General features: G+C 40.7%; 1 protein-coding gene across 1 annotated transcript in view; it reads left to right on the forward strand.

Annotated features, from left to right (window-relative positions):
* TNKS (tankyrase) overlaps positions 1–13896 on the forward strand; it is a 204332-nt gene that overhangs the window by 184581 nt on the left and 5855 nt on the right. The window contains exons 21-26 of the mRNA XM_045779268.2: positions 2404–2524; positions 3698–3795; positions 5546–5620; positions 6514–6619; positions 7383–7569; positions 10330–10486. Of these exons, the coding sequence (XP_045635224.2) occupies positions 2404–2524; positions 3698–3795; positions 5546–5620; positions 6514–6619; positions 7383–7569; positions 10330–10486 (744 nt within the window). The remainder of the gene's footprint in view (positions 1–2403; positions 2525–3697; positions 3796–5545; positions 5621–6513; positions 6620–7382; positions 7570–10329; positions 10487–13896) is intronic.

A 13896-nucleotide genomic window follows, 5' to 3' on the forward strand; every position in this document is an offset into this window, starting at 1 on the left:
TACCATGTTTTTGTGTTTGCTTTTTATCTCCTTGGTAGAAGAAGTAGCATGAACTTTTACGGTAGTACCTTGTTTGATTCCTGGCCCCACTCTTCTGCTACCAATTTGCACTAGTAATTTTCCTTTCTGAGCTATAATGGATAGTTTTAGAATTAAATGAAATGTTTAACTAACAAGTTACTTTTTTGGGGAAATACCTAGCATGTAGAAGGTATTCATTAAATACACTGTGTATGAACGAATGAACAAATAAACAGTAATCTGAATTCCTTAGCTTATCATTTAAGGTTTTCCAGTGGCCACTGCCTGTTAAATATGGGGACAAATTGGGTACCATCGACTCAAAGCAACTAAATGTAATGTTTAGTTATTTTAGCTTTCTAGTCAGCCCTTTTAAGAAATATTAGCAAGGGGGGCGCCTGGGTAGCACAGTTGTTAAGCGTCTGCCTTCGGCTCAGGGCGTGATCCCAGCGTTCTGGGATCGAGTCCCACATCGGGCTCCTCCGCTGGGAGCCTGCTTCTTCCTCTCCCACTCCCCTGCTGTGTTCCCTCTCTCGCTGGCTATCTCTCTGTCAAATAAATAAATAAATAAAATCTTAAAAAAAAAAAAGAAATATTAGCAAGGGCAAGACAGATATGGCTATCCATCTCAGCCCTTCTGTGTACTATTTTTATGATTTCTTTGAGCCTCAGTTCCCCATGAGAACGTCAGTAGTACTTCGTGGGTGGTCGTGTGGATTCAATGAGGCATTCATTTTATGAGTGGAGCTATATAATCAACAGATACATTAAACACTCTCCATGTCTTCTCTAGAACTTTATGGGGAGTATGCTATCCTTTGCTGATCTGGTTTCTGCTTCTTCCAGATCCACATTATATGTACAAATTCAGAAAAGCTTAAGGTTTCTTTTAATTGAAGCTACCACATCGATAAGAGATCCTGTTTTTATGTCAGCCTTATTTGAACCAAAGTTTAGAAGGAAAAAATGGGGACATCAATAATGTAGGAAACCCTGTGCACAGCTTCCAAAGTATATTAAATTACATCTAGCTAAAAATATACAGGCTCCTATTATGTTGTGAATTATTATGTCTCAAAGATGTATATCTCAGAACTGTTGCTTTTTAAAAGCTCTGCTCAAAATTTCCTTTTGGTGATTGGAAGTGAATTGCCCATTTTGTACAATGGAGCAATTATTTCTTAAAATGGCCACTTAGGAGCAATATCGTAAATTATTTCCAAAGAGTGAGTGATGTATGCTTGCTGCACCAAGAAGATCAGACTCATTGTATGATATTTCATTCTGGCAATAAAAATCAGCAGAACGCCAGGCCTAAGGTTTTTGGTGTTTTTTTAATGTTATGTGCAAGTAAAAAGAGAAGACTATAGATAGATAAAATGTATCTCATTTGAGTTGGAAAAAGAGTGTATATAAAAGGATTTCTCAGTTTTCCAAGGAAAGAGAAAACTAAAGGCTCATCTTGGAAAGTAGTATTTGCATTGTCATAGGGCCAGCTTCTTCAGAGCTAGAAAATTGCCTGTTCAGCCCCTCTAGAAACGTGAAGGCCCCAGATTGCATCCTGCACATCCAGAGCTCTGCCACTGGGTGGTGGTAGAGTCACAGTTACTGTAGTCAACAAAGGAGCTCAGTGATTTTGAGTTCTGGTGGTAGCCACCTAACCACCTCCATTTGTGGGGATGAAAAAGCAGAAATTATAAACCACCATTTTTACAACCATAGAATGTATGTGAGGCTTCAGGGACTGTTAAGTCTGGGAATTTATGAGAGAACCATCTACTCTATCTTTTCTGAATTGGAATTTTTTATACAGCTTCTATATAAAATTGTCTGTCATTGAACTAAATACTTGTTTCTAAATCTCACCACCGTCAAAGGCAGCCTTTTCCACGCTTGACTGTTTCTTAGCACTGGGGAGTTCTTCATCTTCATATAAATCCTGCTTATCTAAAACTGCTTTCTCCTTTTGTCCCGTTCTCTTTCACTCTACTAAGCCCCTCTCTCTTTCCCCTACCATTCTTCTCTAGTACCTGCGAAATACTGGGATCTGGTATTTCCCCATTTCAAGCTTCTGGTTGTTCTCTCTTATATCTTGAGGCAAGCAAAAGGTGGTAGTACTAAATGATCAAAAGATATAGCAGTGTTCATTTTATATAGCATTTTTTTCTTCCGTTTTAATTCACCATTGACTAGAAGCAAAAAGTATGTCAAGTGAGTAAAAAGCTGATGAAATTATCAAGACAACTTTAAGATTCTAAATTCATGGTTAAGAGGAGACAAAAGAACTTGTCAATTTGGATGGATATTATAGCACTGAAGACACATGGAAGAACTGAGGAACTGTCAAAGATCAAGCAATTCATTTTGTTCCATTTTTTTCAGATTACACTAGATGTACTGGCTGATATGGGCCATGAGGAGTTGAAAGAAATCGGCATCAATGCATACGGACACCGCCATAAATTAATCAAAGGAGTAGAAAGACTATTAGGTGGACAACAAGGTAAGCTATTTGGGAAAATAAATAAACCTCAGAAATTAGTGGGGCAAGTAAGTTGTCAGGGCTGGCATTTGAGCTAAGTGGTCTGAACCCAGAGCTCATACGAGAGGACGTGTAGCACGTCCTCCCAGCCTCTTCACCCCCCTCCCCAACACTTTATACCCTGAATCTCTCTGGAATCCACACTTCTGTCCTTTCCCACTGCTGTTGAGTCCAGTACGGGTCACCTAATCCAGGCCACCGTGTCTCTCCCCTGGACTGTCACAACCACCTTCCAGCTTATCTCCGATCCTCACCTTTGCCGCCCCTGCCCCCGCCCTGTACCTGCCCTGCACTGCTCCCAGAAGACTCTTTTCAAAATGACTCTATGATCATATCAGTCCATTGCTTAAAACCTTTCAATAGAATCCTGTTGCTTTTTAGGATAAAATCAGACATTTGTAACATGGCTTTGCATAATCTGACCTCTTTCTCTGACCTCATCCTGAACCTTTATCCCCTGCCACAACTGGCAGCTCAGGCTTTTTTCCACTGTACTTTGCTGTTACAAGCCTCCTGTCTTTCCCCCTTGTCGGCCTCCACGTTTATCATGTCTGTGTATACCACAAGTGCTTTCACAATAGGAAAGCAAAGGGAAAGGAGGGGAAAAACTTGAATTAGTCACTGCAGAGCCAATAAAATCACAAGAGTAACATGAAACTAAATGTTAACAGTTTTTGAGCTTAAGTCTTGCTTATTTATCTGCATTAAGTTAAAAAGGCAATGAAATTAACAAGAATAATCTATTTTAAACTTATTATGAGTGGCCATTGCAAGTCATCTCACAGAGTTTTTGTAGGATAATTCTTAGATTTTAGACCTGACTGCATTGTGATTACAGTGTGTTTCTCTTTTGTATAGACATAGTTTCATATATGTTTATAACTGAATTCAGTTCAACAAGTAATTGTTGAGCCCTGCTGGGGAACTCTGTAAGAACAGATATAATTGATCCCCAAGCCCCTCTATTACTTCTCTTGTCTTTGGATGTACTTGTTCAATATAACTTTATATATTGGGGTCATGTTGCAAATAATTTAGACTTGTTCCAAAATATCAATTATTTATAACAAACTTTTCCCTAAAATTGAGCCTGAATAGTGTGGACTTCAATACATTAATTTTTCTTTCCTACAGGCACCAATCCTTATTTGACTTTTCACTGTGTTAATCAGGGAACTATTTTGCTGGATCTTGCTCCAGAGGATAAGGAATATCAGTCAGTGGAAGAAGAGGTAATGTACATCAGAGTTTTTAATTCTCTTTTCCTGAAATCTGTGGTTAAGCCTGTGTTTTCAGTAGAGGGAAGCTTGTCTTACAATGACTTAGGGTCACTCACCTGTCTGTCATTCTAACTGCCATAGCCATTGTGGTGGCATAGCCCAAATTCAGGAAGGACTGTGGATCAGGACTCCGCCACAGTGTTTCACATCAGAAGCCTAGGGTTTCATGGGGGCGCCTGGGTGGCTCAGTCATTAAGCATCTGCCTTCGGCCCAGCGTCTGCCTTCACCCCAGGGTGTGACCCAGGGTCCTGGGATCGAGCCCTGCATTGGGCTCCCTGCTCCACTGGGAGCCTGCTTCTTCCTCTCCCACTCCCCCTGCTTGTGTTCCCTCTCTCTCTCTCTTGCTGTCTCTCTCTCTGTCAAATAAATAAATAAAATCTTTAAAAAAAAAAAAAAAAAAGAAGCCTAGGGTTTCAGTGGGTGGGCCACAGATGTCTTTTCATCCTTGAGACTTTCTTGATACTAGGCAAGTAGGAACCATATTAAAACTGTTTTCTTGTGTGAAAAATCACAGGAAGTGAGAATCTTGCCTCACAAATAGCAAATACCTTCTTGTTTTTATTTTCATGCAAAGTTATAAAATGTGACTATAAAATAATATGGCTACTTTTCATGTTTGCTTATGAAATCTGCCTCGTAACTCGGGTCACCTTTCCTGTCGTCAGTCACTGTGGTAAAGCACCGGAGTAGGGCTGTGGATGACGTCCTGCCAGATGACGCCATAGAAATTCCCTCCCTCCTGCTGGCTGCTGCCTCATTTCTTACGCACGATAAACAAAGTGCCTAATGGTATTATCACAGTAAATAAGCCGCCTAACTAATTCCATTATTTTGCAGAAAAAGGCCTTTTCATTAGAGCTCACATTATTCTTATGGTGGGAAGTCAGGACCCTTACCTCAGGGTGGGTATTCAGCTCCTGCCCAGCCAGTCCATCAGGGAAGCATCACATCTTCCAGCAGCTTCCAGCCTAACCATTCTCTTAGTGGTTAGGAAATTTGGATAATAATATCCAAAATGTGATGAATAACTTTGCAAATAGAGTGGTAAGATAGAGAATGAACTCTTTTGAGTCAATTCTATGAGAAACTTGGGTCTTTAAAACATTTTACTTTTCCATAATTCTTTTGAATTTGGAGAGCAGATGAAGAATGAGTGCTGTTCAGAAGAAAGTTATTCCGCTTAGTTACATGGCATATCCAGCCTCGCCTGGTCTGCAGAGATGGAGATAATAAGGACTGTTTCACCCAGGGAACCGAAGTTTATTGATTTTTTTAAAATTCTTTGTGTTTATTTGAGCATTTGTTTAATGAGTATTCATGAAACATGAGGAGTTTAAGTTTGACTTAATCCCAGTGTTGCTTTTCATTCTCAATAACATAAAATAGTAATGTAGATGACTTAAGGTGATGTTTCATTTCTGTGTTTCCCCATTGTGCTTACAGGAAAATCTTTCAAAGCTTTTACTAGAAAATAAAGAGAAAATGGAGAAGTTTAATATTTATGTCATGACTATTTTCTCATCAGAAATACCCACTAAACGGTGTTGAACCATTTATAGTCAACTCCTACTTAATTTTTAGCGCTGAGTCTGAGACTCATCAGTAAAACAGAGTAACAGAAGTGAAATGTGAAAACAGAGGAAAGTCTTTAGAATTATATACTGGCAGAGTTTCAGAAAGTTACTTTATTTTGTCTTGTAGATGCAAAGTACGATTCGAGAACACAGAGATGGTGGTAATGCCGGCGGCATCTTCAACAGATACAATGTCATTCGAGTAAGTCTTTAAAATTTCAGGGTGAAAATTGGATTGCAAGGCGTATCTGAAAATCAAATATAGACAATGAAAAATTTTTTCTAAACGTCCTATTTTTAAACTGTCAAGATAATCAGCCATCTGCTGCCTGGCAGTCAGGTATCACCTTCCTCTAATCCCTTAAGACCATACTTCACCAGAAACAGAGACCGGGTGGAAACAGGAAAGCTACCGACAGAAGGCTCGATCTGCTGGGGTTGGTGGTACACATATGGTGATGAGACCCAGCTCACCCACAGATTCAGACCAGAGCTGACAGAAATTTTTATCACCACTTCCGAGTAGCATTGAGGGCCTAGATTTTCAGTCTGAGTCAGTGATTACATCAATATATCTGATATATGTGTCTGCATGTATCTCTTAATCTCAGTATCTTTATAATATGGGCTAGATGTGCCTTTTCCAACGGAGTATCATAAAGTTGAATAAAATCTGTTGAGAACTGGCTTAACCCTTGGAAGTTACACCAGTGCCTATCAGAATTCCCTGGAGAGCTTTTAGAGAGCTTCTAGAAGAATGCAGATTTATAGGCCCCCGTATCCTAACATTCAGCAAGTCTGGGAGGAATCTAGGAAGAGCTTTCTCTTTTCTTTAATTCCTCAGGTGATTTTGAGGTACAACCAGGTCTAGTGTAAAGTAACAAAAGCCGTAACTGAAAACTTGGTCACTAAAAGCCAGAACATTAACTTTGGTTACACTGCTCTGGCAGCTTTATCATTTTTAAATAATGTTTTAAGCAAACAAAAACCAAGAATTGAACCTTTCTCAAAGAAAGCATACTTTTTAGTTCAAATTACAAAATGGCAGTTAACATTCATTTCACTAATTTGCTTCTCTCTTCCTCATCCGTAAAGATTCAAAAAGTCGTCAACAAGAAGTTGCGGGAACGATTCTGTCACAGACAGAAGGAAGTGTCTGAGGAGAATCACAACCATCACAACGAGCGCATGTTATTTCACGGTGAGCAGCACGGCCGTCACCGTCTCTTGGGCTTTTGCAAACGCCAGTAGAGTGGAAAGCCTGTGTTACTGATTATATTAGTGTTGGGCCAAAAATGGTTTGTTTGGATTTTTTTTTAATTATGCATTGGTACAGTTTGCTAATGCATTGCTTGTTAGTACAGGCTTTCCAGGGCGTGCAGAATGAGAAGAACTTATCTGTAATGGTTTCGGAACTTGTATTGCCAGATGAGCCATCTAGATAGTAAAATATTTTTATTACAGTTTAGTGTAATTGTTTCAGTTTATCAGATTATCTGTTATTGTGTGAAGTAAGTGTCTGTATTTTGAAAGCCACAGGGGCTTTGCTATCTTTTTTTTAGAGAGGCAAGAGTGGGTTGGAGGGGTAGAGGGAGAGAAAGAATCCTAAGCAGGCTCCATGCCCAGCATGTAACCTGACGTGGGGTTCCGTCTCAACCCTGAGATCATGACCTGAGCTGAAATCAAGAGTTGGATGCTTAACCAGCTGAGCCACCCAGGTTCCCCTTTACTTTGCTATCTAAAATCTGATGCCATCTGCAAAATCCATATTACATCTTTGTTTGGCAAAGACTGGGTCCCTCCTAAGATTCCATTACAAGAAATAATTTATGTATGGTAGACCATCTTACTTCATTTATACATTATTAATAACTTAATATTAACCTGCCAAGTGCAAATAGTTTGCAGCTAATTGAGGTTCTAGAGAAGTATTCAAACTGATCTTTCTGTGTTTCTGTTTTTAGGTTCTCCTTTCATTAATGCCATTATTCATAAAGGGTTTGATGAGCGACATGCATACATAGGAGGAATGTTTGGTGCCGGGATTTATTTTGCTGAAAACTCCTCCAAAAGCAACCAGTATGTTTATGGGATTGGAGGAGGCACAGGCTGCCCCACACATAAAGATCGGTCATGCTACATATGTCACAGGTGAGCATCCTGTCTTTGTGGTTGCTGTCCTCAGGTCAGGAGCCCGATCATTTCCTCAGGCTCTGCAGAAGTCAGTGCTTTTCCTCAGTGTTACTCATAGTGAGTCACACAGGTTTGGGGATGGGAATACCTGATCAGCCTCTACCCTTCTAGGAGAAGTGACAGCAGAGCTAATAGCAGTGCTAGTAAAAACCAGATACATGTCAGCCAGTCATAGGTTACAATGAAACTCCCTCCATCTTGACTTTCTCCCTGAGCTCCCCTTGCCTTGCTTCAGAGTCAGAAAAAGAAGAGGTTGAGAATTATTTCTGTTGAAGAACCTCTAGCTTTAGAACATTTGTACTAAGACACACAACTTTTAATTTGTTTCTGATGTTTTTAGCGGTGTTTTAAGGCAGGACATATAGCCTTGAGAAGTCCAATTTCAGAATACTAACTTTGGATTTAATAGTAAGCAGATGAATGTTAGCTTTTTAAATAGAGTTTTAAAACTCAGATTCGAGAGAATAACAGTATACTCTCTGAAGGCAGTGAAAAAAATACGAAAGAATTGTACATTACAAAGATTGCAGTTGATTGTATTTTTCTTTAACCAGATGGAAAGTCGGAGATCTTATAATTCAGGGGAAACCCCAAAAAGACCCAGATAGCCTCGAAATTCGTTATCGTTGTTGACCTTAAAACTTCCTGTTCTCTGTTACTTTATGAAAATATTACAGCCATCAGCAGTTCTAGGATGGTTGCGGTATGTCCAGAAGGAACCTTCTTTCTAGTAAGGCCGTCGTGGTTAATAACACATGAACGTTCCCATGGATATGTAACATGCAAAAACTCTTCGTTGCTGCAGACCTATCCTAAATAAGCCATAAAAGTGAACCTAGATGAAGATTAACAGTTGCCTGCTACAGTTAGACATACAAAGCCAGGATTTCCTAGGAAACAGCCTGAAGCAAAAGCTTCTGTACTAGAGCTTTCTTGGCAAGTGCAATACCAGGGAAGCAGGAATGAGGGCATGAAGAGAAGTGAGGTGGAGAAGGAGGTACGTCAGTGAGTTGGCCTGTTTCATGACAAGTGTGGTCGTTTGCTCAGCCATGAGACGTCTTCAGAGAGGCTATGTGAACTCATACGTCTCGGAGTAGTGCATTGTGGGAGACCAGAGCTGAATTGACCTGCCGGCTCCTGTCTGGCGCTGGTCACCATTGGCCCCACAGGGCACTGGTATCCTCCCATTTGGGGCTGTTGCATCTGCAGAATGCAGCACAATGCACAAGGCTAGCCAGTCAGCGAGCAGAAGCCAGTACTTTCCACCAGCCCGTCTGCTGCCCACAGCTTCCTGGGCCGGTCCTGCATCTTCTCCCGCCCCCACAGCAACAGGGAAGTTCAGGGGCAGGAAGAGAAGGTAGGAGGCAAGGGCCTGTCAGGTTAAGCTCTGTGTGACACACACGGACTGGGAGTAGCCATGGCAGTGGGCCCAGGGGGCTGAGCGGGCGGGGTCCAGGGACATCATAGTGTGGAGATGGAGCTCGGACGCCTCCCTCTAATGTAGATCAATTGGGGCGCCTGGGCAGCTCAGTCGGCTAAGCGTCCGACTCTTAATTTCTGCTCAGGTCATGATCTCAGAGTCATGAGATCAAGCCCCATGCTGGGCTCCGTGCTGAGTGTGGAGCCTGCTTAAGATTCTCTCTGCTCCCCCTTCTCCTCCCCCGTGTGTGTACTCTCTCACTGTCTCTTAAAAAAAGAAAAAGAAAACTTATCCTCTGGGACCTACAGGAGAATGCAGCTGATTCCAAGCCAGCACCCCACAGGGTCATCAGTAACAGCATGCTAAAAAAGCCAGCCCAGGCAGGACCCAATTATACGGGTCTGGCACAATTTGACTCAGAATAGTATCTCTGGTTCGTTATAATGCAAAGATCACACTAACAAACTATTTGAATAATAACTATTTTACACATTTAACAGTATGACCAGTCTCACTGAGTAGTTAAAATGTTCATAGTTTTATTAAAGTGGCCACGTAAGAAATACTTTAGGCTTTGCAGGCCATATGATCCCTGTCACAGTGACTGACCTCGGCCCTTACAGTGCAGAAGCAGCCACAGAAGACACGTGAATGAATGGGTGGCTGCGTTCCAATAAAATTTTATTTACAAAAATAGGTGGCAAACTAGGGTTAGGCCATAGGCCATCATTTCTCAACCCCTAGTTTATATAAGGCACTTTACTCCCAATCGGCCTCCCTTGTCCTCTGTAATAGTTAACATCTTCCGCAATTGTTTCACCCAAGTAGGCTGATGTCCAGCCATACATTTAAGCTAAGCATTTTTGTATATGGTCCACTTTCATTATGATTTATCTCATCCTGGTTTTTACTTCTTCGTAATGAGTAAACCCCATCTTGATTTCAGATGTTGCTGCCATGTGTGTATTTGCTTTGGTCTCCCCCCGTTCATCCTCACAGGAACTCAGTTTTTGCTAGGATTTCTTTTTTCCCACCAGTCAGAAATTGCCAGGTATTTTCTGTCACCGATTCTGTAATGACCCCCAAACTACTTTAACTATTGCGCCTGCTATTTATGGTAAATCAGGATATCAAATCCTATCCCATCCCATCCCTATTCAGATTCAAAAGTGACATTTTAAATTAGCTTGCCTTGTATTGATTTTTTTTTTTTTTTTTAGAAAATCAATAAACCTAACAGTTCTATCACTCTAATATTTAATGCTTCCTTCAAAACATTGTTTTCCTTTTTTCTTTAGGCAAATGCTTTTCTGTAGAGTGACCCTTGGAAAATCCTTTCTGCAGTTCAGCACCATGAAAATGGCTCACGCCCCTCCAGGACATCACTCAGTGATTGGGAGACCAAGTGTGAATGGGCTGGCATATGCTGAATATGTCATCTACAGAGGCGAGCAGGTGTGGTACCCGTCAAGTCAGCCTAAGCAAGCTCCTGAACACGTCCGTGCAGAGAGCAAAGAGCAGCTTCCCTTTAAGGAATTTTCTTTATGGGCGTACTCGCCACGGGCTGGTCTCATGAGTTGAATCGCTGTATTTCTGATCATGGCACTTAACACAGAACAGTAGCTTTCTGAGTAGTAACACTGTAGCACATTAAATTCCTGCCAGCTGCTTGAGGCTCCAAAGTAAAATTGTCAACAAGCAGGAAGACCTGCTATCATTTTTCAACCCAGCCCTTAACTCTCACAGTACCACTAAATGCCTGTCGATTGATCTAGAAACAAAGATCAGTTTATCTGAAATTAATTGAATTTCAAATGGATTCCTTGACTACTCTGATGGAGAAGAGGAAAAAAAAAAAAAAGGAGAAAGCAGGAATTAACTAAGTACAAGTAATATAGGAAAGCAGTATTTTATTATATGCCATCAGTCCTGGGCCAGGTAAGGTGTGGAGTAGCCATGGGAAATACACCCAAATCCTGAACTTCCTTTAGTAGATGTGCTGATTGTGGTGCTGGTATGGGCAAAGCAATGAAACTCCTTTAGGTTATTGTAGGATTGAGCAAATGAGTAAATGTGTTGATGTTTGATTTGGGAGCTGGGATTCTCATGGTGGAGGAAGGGACATACAAATCTGCAGTGGGGGGATGGTAAGAATGACTGTAGAGATGGACTGAAATTGGAGGTACTGATAGGAACTCATCATTTCTAATACATGTATGCATGTTTGTGCACCTGTAAATAAATGGATGTTTGGTACGTGTGTAAGAGTATACGTAGGCACATGTATGTATATGAGCATAGATACGCATATATTTCTTAGCACTGTCTCCTGAAAGCAAGGAAACCCCGATAGCAGTGAGCACACCTAGACCTAGCTCTTGGTGTCTAATACCATTCCCCGCCGGAAGGAACCCAAGCTCTTTGGAGAAACAGCTAATTCCAGGGCTGAAGCAGAGTAGGAGCAAGGTGAGCCTGGAAAGTAGTGAAGTACTCACAAAAAGTGGGGGTGGGGGGTCATGTCACAAGGACACAGAGCCAGCAGGGAGGGGCTCCCACTGGCCAAATCGGAAACAGCTTGAACACCAAAATAAATACAGTAATAAATTTTAAACTGCTGGGGAAAAATAGGAGTTCATGATTCTGTAGTGATAACAAATACATAAATGAAGGGGCAAGGAAGGCTTTTGCTTGCAGTAGAAAGCCAAGGGCAGATGAGTGGATGTGGAGGGAGTACTGGATTCGGACAATCATCATCTTGGGACCATTGTGACAAGAATCCTAAATGGATGCTAAATCTAGGAGATAATTTTGATTAAAAAAAGGATATTTGCATGGTCTTCTTATCAACTACAGAGAAGAAAACAGTAATCATACATTGGAGAAAGGGGGCAGTGCCTTGACCAGATAATCAAAATTGACATCACCAATAAGGGACAGAAGTAGAGTGTGTCTCACATATGATACTCTGAGAAGGGCACAACATTGTCTATGCAATATTCCAGCCAAGCATGCATAACCTTGGTCTACTCAAAGTGAGGAATGTTCTATTTTTAAAAAATGTGGGAAGACTGGATTCTTCAGAAATGTCATTATGATAAAAGGCAGAGAAAGGCTTTAAAAACTTTCCAGATTAAATGAAAGCCAAGAGACAGGACAACTACAGGTCCTGCCCCCCAGTTGGATCTGGTATTGGGAGAGAAACAACATTATTAAATCGACTGAGAACATTGGAATATGAATGATAGGTATTATATTAAAGTGTTATATCAACATAAAATTATAATGTATAATTACACTTTTTGTCCTTTTTATTCTTGCTGAGACCCCCTCAGGAGGGATTTATCTTTAATGGAGCATAATAATAATGTTAATAGTAATAACTTACACATACTGGATTCTTACTATGTGCCAAACCTGTGTTGAGGTATATTCCCTCTAAACCATCCATAAATGGATGTTGTACTTTGTCGAATGATTTTTCTGCATCTATTGAAATGATCGTATGGTTTTTATCCTTTCTCTTATTAATGTGATGTACCATGTTGATTGGTTTGCAAATTTTGAGCTACCCTTGCAACCCAGGAGTTATTCCCACTTATGGTGCTGAATGACTTTTTAAATGTATTGTTGGATTCAGTTTACTAGTATTTTGTTGTTTGTTTTGTTTTGTTTTGTAGAAGCCATATATAAATGAAATCATATGGTATCTTTCTCTCTGACTCACTTCACTTAGCAAATACCCTCTAAAGCCATCCACATTGTCACAAATGGCAAGATCTTTTTTTAATGGCTTTGTAACGTTCCCTTGTGTGTATATATACATCACACTTTCTTTATCCATTCATCTATTTTTATTTAAGATCTTATTTACTTATTTGCCAGAAGGAGAGAGTGAGCACAAGCAGGGGGAGCGACAGGCGGAAGCAGGCAGAGGGAGAAACAGGCTCCCCGCTGAGCAAGGAACCCGATGTGGGGCTCGGTCCTGGGATCATGACCTGAGCCAAAGGCAGACGCTTAACCGACTGAGCCACCCAGGAGCCCTATCCATTCATCTACTGATGGACACTTGGGTTGTTTCTCCCTTGGCTACTGTAAATAATGCTGCAGTGGACAACAGAGACGTTCATGTATCTTTTTCAAGTCCAGTTTTTTTATCCTTTATTCTTTTTATTATCTTACTCCATATCTATATGCAAGTAATTTGTAAGTCAGCATTCAGCGAATCATTTTTGGACCCCAAAACACTTACCTCACCAAAGAATACTAGTTTCCAATCACAGACCACTCTGAAATACTGCATCTAGTTGTATCATTATATTATATTTAGGGTTGAAAAATTGTTATGTACATGGTTTTAAGGGGTTTTTTGCCCCCCACCCAGTTGTCTTGGGTAGTGATTTCCTCTAAGAAATATTCTTTCTGTTCCGAATACGGAGCCTTTCATTTCACATACTGCAGAGGCCAAAGAGACAGCAAATAAATGGGGTGAAGAGTCTCCATCTGAACCATTATGTTATCAGTGAAAGTGGCCTTTTATTAGTCATCTTTTGAAAATGATCTCCAAACTGTTCCAAGTTACTGGTGACTCCGCAAGCCTCACCCTTCCACCTTCAGTGGGTCATATTTGGGAGTAATTAATTTGAAATTGGTTCAGCCAGATTTCTTTTTCATTTAACAAACTTTTATTAAACATATGCTATGTGACAGCCCTGTGTCAGGTGAGGTGGAAAGGAGAGAGGTCCTCTCCTGCCCTAGTTTTCCCACTAAGGGCATGTGCATGAAGGATGAACGCAGTACTTCAGAGTGCTCAGGGTGGAAATAACATTACAACAGTTCTCTAGATTATCGGGTCTAGACTTGATTAT

Source organism: Ursus americanus, chromosome 27 (genome assembly GCF_024610735.1).
Source record: "Ursus americanus isolate L20-20 chromosome 27, mUrsAme1.1.p, whole genome shotgun sequence".
Taxonomy (NCBI): domain Eukaryota; kingdom Metazoa; phylum Chordata; class Mammalia; order Carnivora; family Ursidae; genus Ursus; species Ursus americanus.